Source organism: Dioscorea cayenensis, chromosome 7, assembly GCF_009730915.1.
Source record: "Dioscorea cayenensis subsp. rotundata cultivar TDr96_F1 chromosome 7, TDr96_F1_v2_PseudoChromosome.rev07_lg8_w22 25.fasta, whole genome shotgun sequence".
Lineage (NCBI taxonomy): Eukaryota > Viridiplantae > Streptophyta > Magnoliopsida > Dioscoreales > Dioscoreaceae > Dioscorea > Dioscorea cayenensis.
Window position 1 is genome coordinate 9151967 of NC_052477.1, and position 9395 is coordinate 9161361.

Here is a 9395-nt window from a genome sequence, read left to right on the forward strand (position 1 = left end):
AATATTAATCATAACCTATGACAAAACACCAATTTTGCATGATAATAGTTGTCACCATTAATCATTTCACATACATCCATTCAAGAAAAAGATTCTAGTTGTCATCATCTAATGAACTCACGCAAACAAACTACACAATAGAATTTTAGTAGTGACTTTTAGAAAGAGACCACGATAGTGACAACATAGAACGGGTGTGTTTCCGCATCAGACGGATGAAGGATTTGCCATGGTATTTAACATTGTCATGCTATGATTCTATAGTAATCCTTTATTTACAAACTTAAGATGGCACTTAACAAGTAGAATCTTGAACTAATCTCATTCTCTATATGGTTACTCTGAGAATCTATGGAAACTAACATGGATGATGATGATGGCAATGATTGGCAAGCATGACAACTATGATTTTTTTTTTTATGATGCCATCAATGTAATAGAGGATCAGAAGAAAAGAAAGGCATGATGAGGAGGAACATAGGCACGACATGTGGTGGTCAGATGAAACAAACATGAGTTGTTGGGGGTTGAGTAGAAGGGTTCATTCTCAAAATGAAAAGATAAAATGATTTTGAAGAGAGAGATAATCGCCATTTCTCTTGGAACTTGGTCAAAATTCTCGAGCTTATCAATGGGATTCAAAGAGATATCGTGGGCATACGAGGGAAACATCGGGATTTTTTTAGTAAGATTTCATACATGATTTAACCCACATGAGACAAAGAAATTCTATAGAAAAAGCATGCTTGCATATCCTCACAAAAGAGGTTATGTTAAACATACATGCACATATGTATTCAAGATAGCCTAGAAGTGCATGGCATATGGTTTATAAAAAAAATTATGAATTCGCGGGACGGACCATCATCCATGCATGCATTGTGTAAACCAGGGTTTAAAAAGGAAAATACTTTCTATTGCTTCTATTATATGATGTATCCTTCTTCTGTGGAGATGAATCTCATGTACCTCGTTGGTGAACTTCACTAGAATAAGCTCACACCTCATTGTTGGTAATCCTCCGACGAAACTTCTTCTGCAATCTTTTCTTCTATTTTTTTTTTACCCCACCTTTCTTCTCCTTCCACTTCTCTGAGCCCTTTTCTTCGCCCTCTCTTTTTTTTTCTTCAAATTCTCTCTGTCCTTTTTTTTTCTTCCTTTATTTTCCCTTTTGTATTCTATTTTTTTTTATTCCACAAAATCGCAAACCCTCCCTCTATTATGAGAGAGATTTTTATTTCAAAATTTCTATTCAATTTTTTTTTTAATTTTGAATTTCAAAAACTTTTTTTAATTTATTTTAAATCAACTTTTTTCAATTTTTTTGAATTTTCTGAAAAATAAATCTTCATATATTCTGTCTTTCTTTGGTATTTCCCACGCGACAAATTGTGGCGTGACAATTTTTAAATTGTTTTTTTATTTTAGCCCTCCTATATTTTTTTATTTGATTTTTTTCTCTTCTTTTTTTAATTGATTTTTTTGTTTATTAATTTTTATTCAAAGCTCAATATAAACAAAATAATAATAATATTATTAAACTAATACTATAATTACTCATTATTATTATTATTATTTAAAAAATATTATATTATTATTAATCTTCAATTGACAAATTAAAAAAATAAGAGAAAAAAAATCATATGAAAGATAAAATTAGATTTTAGAAGGACATTATGATAATTTCTCAAATTGATGAAGGGTAATTTGGTATTTTTCATAGAGGATTAAAGATTAATTTTTTTTTGAATAGTCTCACTCTCCAAAAGACTCTAATTTGGAGGGGTGGAATGTGAGGGCTTTGGATGGGTAAAACACCTCTTGAAACTCCTCCTCCCCTTACTCCCCCAACCAAATGCACTTCACCCCTCCTAACCTCCTCCTCACCCCTCCAAAAACCCCCAACCAAACAAAGGGTAAGAGTTGTGGATTGTCCATAGGTTTTTTATAAAAAAAATATCCCTCAGATGTTGAAAATTAAAACCCACACATATACACCTTCACACGCAAAATTATGGGTTGCTTTGTTAAGTATCTTAAAATTCTATTTTGATTTTTAGTTAATTTACTTTTTATTTTTTAATGTAACAAAACATATATTTCAATCCCTGGAAAACCAATTCTAGTTCTTTTGTTCTTTGATTGACTTTTGAAAAATAAGTTGTATTAAATATGTATTTTAGGAAGGAGGCTGAGTCTAACACTTTCTAATTTAGTAGTGCCATGACCTTATGTTTTTTCTTTTATTTAATATAATTTTTTGGTCATTTTTATTTATTTATTTATTAGTAGGATATTTTGCGGTGATTAATTCACTATTAATTTATTGGTTAAATATATATATATATATGCAAACATGATTTAATTACATTTGACATCCTCAAATTTGACTAAAGTTAAAAATAAAAAAATTAGGTAGAAAAACTAATAAAATAAGAGGAAAAAGGTGAAGACAACAAAACAAAAAACAAAACAAAATACTTCTTAAAATTTAAAGAAAATGATATTTCAAAAACAATAATAAATGTTTTAATTTTTTTAATCAAGCCAAAACAATAATTTATTGATCAATACAAACTACATTACAAACTCAACAAGGTTATGACATAAGTATTCACCACCAATCATAACCAAATCTCAAACATGTACATCATCGGATAACAACCTTGATAACCCTCAAAAGGCACTTATGCATGAAACCCAATCACACCAACAAATTCACCCAAAATTACTATTATAATGTGACTAATAATAATAAAGGATGACAATCCAACCCATACTTAATGGTTTTGATAGGTAAGGTAAATACTCTATGGGTTTGGGTTTGGATAAGTATAGATAAATACCCGCAAAATTGTATTGATATGGGTACAAGTACTATAATACCCATATCCATTTAATTGCACATTATATATATATATATATATATATATATATATATATATATATTTGCTTATTTATTTATTTATTAAAAAACTTAGAATGGTTTGAAATTATATGAGGGATTGTGTAAAAAAACCAAATCAAAGTGGGCCATAAAATATAAATATATTATTTACAAGTTTTGAACGGCTAACATTACAAATGTATCATTTAGAAGTACTAAACGGTTAAGATTCATCCCTAATATGGGAGAAAACCCCTAGATCTCAAATAACGTTGTCTCCGTTATCACAGTCGTCTCCCACATCTCACCCACCTATTTTTTATCCTCTCATCTTCTCACTCATAACTTTTTCTCATCCTTTCTTCGAGTCCTCCGCAAGTTTTATCTCAACTTTGCCCGTTGCTCTCCACCATGAAGCTTTATCAATTGTTGAATCCTCGCCAAAGATTGAGCACAACCACTTTAATTTTTTTGAGGAACCCTAGTTCAGTGTGTTGTCACCATGTCCAGGAGTGTATTTTATTCTTTTTAATTGTCACTAGTCAAAGATGGAAAAACCCTTGCGAAGAGGTAAAAATAACTTATTATTGGTGTTAATTTGACTTTACCATATATATTTAATTATGGTTACTATATTTGTGGCAGACAATGGAAAATGCTAACAGAGACTTGCAACTCAATAAATTAGTTGTGTCGAAGGCTTGTTTTAATATTTTACTATTATGTGAAAGTATTATATTATATGTTAATTTGGTACCTTATTTTATTATGTTTGATTGTAATAATTTTGGTGAATGTTTCTGAATATAATTTTATACTTTGTCCGATATAATTTTGATGAATGTTTGTATTTTATAATGAGATTTATATTTTATTACTTCGCAAGGAAAAAGTATTTGCAGAAATTTGTGATCATTAGGAGGCATTTTATTGATAAGAGACATTTTCTAGTAAGGGCATGTATAGCTGCAAAATAATAAAAAAATGGCATAATTTTATTATGTAGGAGTGAAAGTGATTATTATAGAAATTGTAATATATTTTATTCTTATAGAATGAGTGTTTAGTTAACATAATAAAAAAAATTACGGAGACCGGTCGGTTGGTGTGTCACCGGAGGCCAGTCGACCAATGGTCGGACCACCAGTGGCCAGTCACCGGAGGCCAGCCGGTAGGCGATCGGACCACCAGTGGACCAGTGGGCGATCACCTGAGGCTGACCGGACTACTGGTGGACCTCCGGTGTGTCACTGGAGGCCAGCCGACTTGTGGCCGGAATCCCAGTGGACCAGTGGCCGATCGCCGGAGGCCGACCGAACAACCGACCGGACCGGTGGCCTCGTCGGAGGTTTCACCGGACCACCGATGGGATCGGTGGCGGATAGTCGGATCAAAAGAGAGAGAGAGATAGAGGCTTTTTACAATGAAAAAATATTCCACTCTTAGTGGAATAATTTTTAATACCATAATACCTATATTATGCCATAATTTTATACTCTAAAATAAGTACCAAAACAACCAATATAGCATAATTATCAGAAAATATTAAATTATGACATATTGTACGGATTATATCATAATTTTAGCCTATCCAAATAGACGGTGACATTTCAAGATGACGTGTTTGAACTTGATAACCTTATTGCAATTGTTTAGAAAAACCTTTTTACCGTACCTTTTTTTTTATCTTATTGCAATGACTAATTGACTGAATCAAGTCAAATACCATTCCAATTTTCCTGGTTGAATTTTTTTAGTAGTTACATTTATTTCAAACTATATGAACCATTTATTCACATGCAAATGCTGAGAGATACCACATTTACATAAAAGAGTAACAATTCACTTTTCCTCCTAGATAAAAGGTTGAGGGTTTAACTCTTTTTCACAATAAAACTTAATGGGAATTCGAATAAGATTACAGGGATAGAAATATCAATGAAAATTATGTTTAATTAGAAAGATATATCATTGAGAATAAAAAAATATATAAAATGAGAGAATGCGTTAAAATTACCTTTATATCCTTATAACATATAAATAATATTGATAGTGAATTATATTTAATGATTAATAATTTTTTTACTTGAATATTATTATTGGAAAAATTATTATAATTAAATATTCAAATTAAATATATCTTTTAATTATTATTTTAAATTATTTTAATTAACTATTTAAATAAATAATTTTTTATATAATTAAATCTTGATCAAGGAAAGTGTCATTACACTTTAATTATTATAATTATATAATCAACTAATTCATGTTAATTATTATTTATTTAATTATTATAATTAATTATTTAAATTAATGACTTTTATTTACTAAAGTCAAACCCCCCAACCCCCACTAAGGCACTAACCCCCACCAAAATTTTTGGACGGTTATTTATTTATTATAAATTTTGTAAACCCCCACCAAAATTTTTGGACGGTTATTTATTTATTATAAATTATTTTAATTAACTATTTAAATAAATAATTTTTTATATAATTAAATCTTGATCAAGGAAAGTGTCATTACACTTTAATTATTATAATTATATAATCAACTAATTCATGTTAATTATTATAATTAATCATTTAAATTAATGACTTTTATTTAATAAAGTCAAACCCCCCAACCCCCACGAACCCCCACCAAAATTTTTGGACGGTTATTTATTTATTATAAATTTTGTAAATAATCCATAAAAATGTACGGTTGGATATTTCCAAGAAAAAAAAAATTATATTTGTATATGATCTTTTACAAAACACCAGAAACTAAAGTACAAAACATACTAATTATTTAATTTCAGATTTAAGTGAAAATAAAAACACTAACTGACATATACCAAAAAATATATTTTTTTTTTTTTTAAAAAAAATAGGATAAATTATATATATTAAATTTGATATATATGATGTCAATAGATTGCAATTTTGACATGATATATGGCAATTTGATATAAACAATTAGATGACAATTTTGGCATGATAAGTTGATAACTGATAAATAATATTTCCATAACAGACACTGTCTCCTTTATTTTCTATGTATACCTAATGCAGAAATAGATTTTCTCCTCCAAAGAATTCTTCTACTCGATCCAACGGTGATGCTTTTAATTTCTCCTTAGGTTTTTTTTTTCTCTCTTTTTCTTTTTCATTTCATCTTGGATGCTCTATTTGTTTTTTCATCTCTTCGTTTTTTCTTTTTATTTTTCTTCCTATTTTTTTTTTCCATGCCCAATCTTTTTCTTTTTTGTTGGATCGTTAAAAACCCCGTTAAGTTTAATTTCTTATTTTATCCATATATTTTTTTGTTTTTTCGACGACAAACAAAGAATAAACAGGCCGACTACGGATGTATTAAGATGACGGTGGCTTGACTTACCTTTTGTTTTTGAATCTGAAAGCGTTTTTTTAATTCTTTTATATTTTTTTATTCTTAGCATTTCCGCCTTCTTATCTCTAGATTTTTTTTTATGAAATATATAATTTTATTTTTTTATTTCATTTTTTATTGAATATTTTTCCGTAAACAATTGGATAAACCATATATATTAAATTGACAATAAACCAGGTACAAAACAACCACAAATAGCAAAGTAAAAACACGAAAAGATGGAAAAAGACACAATTAAATAAAAATACATTTTCACCATGGTAATGTATAGTTATCGTTTTAACTTCATTTAAAAAAAAATATTTAAATGAAAAAAATATAATAATTTATAAAATTTAAACAACAGTTATAGAATTCAATACTTTGCCTTTACTTTGCTTTTTTTATTTTTTTATAATTTATGGACGAAGAGCAAATTCCAATCCGTTGAACCCTATTAAAAAAACAATCCTGTTACCAACTACGGACGTCCGGATAATATCTTTTCCCATATAAAATATATATATAATTATGTATCATTAACTACAAGCATCATTCCTTAATTTATTTAACTTAAAACTGAAAATGACGCATGGCTTTACTAGCATGGCCCTAGCTTATTCGGATTAGTTATCCTCACACGTTAACGGTTAAACTAGTAGAAAACTATATAATATTAATATCAAGAGGGGCTCGCCCCTAATGCAGCAGGTTTGGCCATGCAAAAGTTGCAACTAAAGCACCTTTTTGTTTAACTAAAAGAGCTAGGCAGCCTTGGTCAAAGAGGTAACAGTGACCTGAGCACCTAGCAGTAGGGTTCCCACCTCCGCGTTGAAGGTATCGTATCTAAGAAAGAACTCGACGACGAGCAGCCTCCCCACAAGCACCACAAAGTCCTTCCCTGCGCATTGCTTATTCTCCAGCGTCGGGCTCTCTGTCTCGTGCCCATTGGACCACAACACATGCATGAGAAGCTTTTTTCCTTGCTCCCCCACAAATCTGTCCCCAACGAACTCGCCTCCATTCTCAAACACCCTGGTATCTTTGGTCGCAAGGGGCTGGTAACCAAAGATCATCTCCCCCTTGCTCACCTTATACGCCGCGTCGTGGCTTTCAATCACTAGGTCATGCTTGGCCTTGCCGTACTGAAACTTCACTGGAGGGTCCATGCGAAGGGCTTCATACACGACGGACTTTGTGAGTTCCATCTTCTCGATGGCCGCCAGCGTCACCTTTCCTCCCTCTGCCTCGACGACAGATCGGATCTCCTTGGCCAGTTGTGAGTGCAACTTCGGATCAGCCAGCGCCAGCCACTTGAGGATCCCCGGGAAGAGCACCTTGACGCCGCCGTAGCTGTTGAAGACTGTGGCGAAGAGAAGGTTGTGGCACGCCTCCTCCCTGGAAAGCCCTAGCTTCTCGGCAGTGTCGAGCACCGGAGCAGCCGCGGAGCTGAAGTAAGCATAGAGGGCCTTATAGTCGGACTTAGCTAGGAATGGTGGGAGTGGGAAAGTATGGAGGAATAACTCCTCCAAAATCTTGGGGAGACCGAGGGTCATAAGGGGGCAGAGCTGGAAGAAGAGCCACTTGGTGGCCTTGGAGGGACCACTGGTGCCGAGGTTGGTGCTGGACGGGCTGACCCCGAAGAACGCATCGCCGAGGAAGTCGAAGGCGGTTACATCATTGAGCTTGTTGAAGTCAGACTTGGCACCCAGGGAGGCGGTGAGCTGGGACTCCATGGTCTGGAATAGAGACGAGTAGAAAGAACGGAAGGACGGGATGACATGGGACTTGCGGGAGGCGAGTAGGATGAAGAGGAGCTGTTTGATCTTAGCATGGGTGGGCTCTGACGGATCGAGGTAGGAGCAGACACGGTAACCACCCGTGAGGGAGGTGGAGGGCATGTAGGTGCCTGTGAAGACGTCGCGCTTCTCCACCCTGGAGACGTCGAAGAGGACGTCGAATGACTTGGCGTCGAGAACGGCGATGACACGCGGGATGCGGGCCATAAACGGGCCCTGGGGGCATGTTCACTCGGAACACGGTGGAGCCGTACTGTTCGATGCGGGTCTTGAAGAAATCGTCCTGACCCTGGAAGTAATAAAAGTCGAGGCGGTCTCTGATGGGGCTCAGAAAGGGGATCCCATAGCTCCCGGGGATCTCTTTCACTGGGAGACTGGACTCTTGAGCCCCGCCAGCCACAACCTGGAACATAATCTTACTCGCCGAGGATGACATCTTCTCTGATTTTGTTATTATTATTTTATCCTCTGGTCTGCAGGTGCTATTTGCGAAGGTCGAGCTTTAACTAGCTCTTATAATGCTGAGGGCAAGAGCGAAGGGCAAGTCGAACTTATATATACTCTACATAGAACTAATGATTCAACGAATTGAACACATGTGATATATTTATTGACTGAGTTCGCCGCCCAAAAAAGACCTTGTCATTGCATGTTTTTACTTTATTCCCATTGTCTGTTTGACAATTTCGACGAAGCGACAACTTCGACAGCGGTCTCATTTATAGATATCCATATATCTAGGGCTTTTTAATATCGTGGTCCTATTTTTTTTTATTTAACTAAATGACCCTAGGGCTATTTTAATTTTCAATATGGCTAGGACCATCACATCACTCACATGAGTGATGTAACATGGCTCTGACTTGGTATTGAGTGGGCTGCTAACTATGCATTTTTAAATTAAAAATCGTGATTTTTTTATATTTTAACTCATGAAATTATTTTATAATCAATAAATTGGCTTATTTTTGGGTTATTTTAACCCAATTTTTTTTAAAAATTATTAGTGTTTTAAAATTTACTAAACTTTTAAATAACTTTTTAAAAAATATATAAGTGTGTTTTTTTAATTTAAATCCCTTATTTGTTTAATAATTAACATAATATCTTTTCCCTTTGGTTATTTAATCCCAAATTTTTATTTAAAAAAATTATGTAATTTTTTAATTTATTAAAAAATTAATTTTTAAAGAATATATTTGAATATGATAACACAAATTTTAAAATTATAACTTTTTAAGCAATATATAAGTGTGTTTTTTTATTTGTATTATAATTAACAAATTATCTTTTCTCTTTGATTATTTAACCCAAATTTTGTTTAACACACTTACATA

The 9395-nt window shown here is 33.0% G+C and overlaps 1 protein-coding gene across 1 annotated transcript; it reads right to left on the reverse strand.

Annotated features, from left to right (window-relative positions):
• Positions 1 to 6654: 6654 nt before the first annotated feature.
• LOC120264668 (allene oxide synthase 2-like) lies at positions 6655 to 8606 on the reverse strand. Its single transcript, XM_039272491.1, is given in 2 exon segments — positions 6655 to 8274; positions 8276 to 8606. Coding segments are annotated over 2 exon segments (1470 nt in total). The 5' UTR covers positions 8495 to 8606; the 3' UTR covers positions 6655 to 7023.
• Between the last annotated feature and the right edge of the window lie 789 nt (positions 8607 to 9395).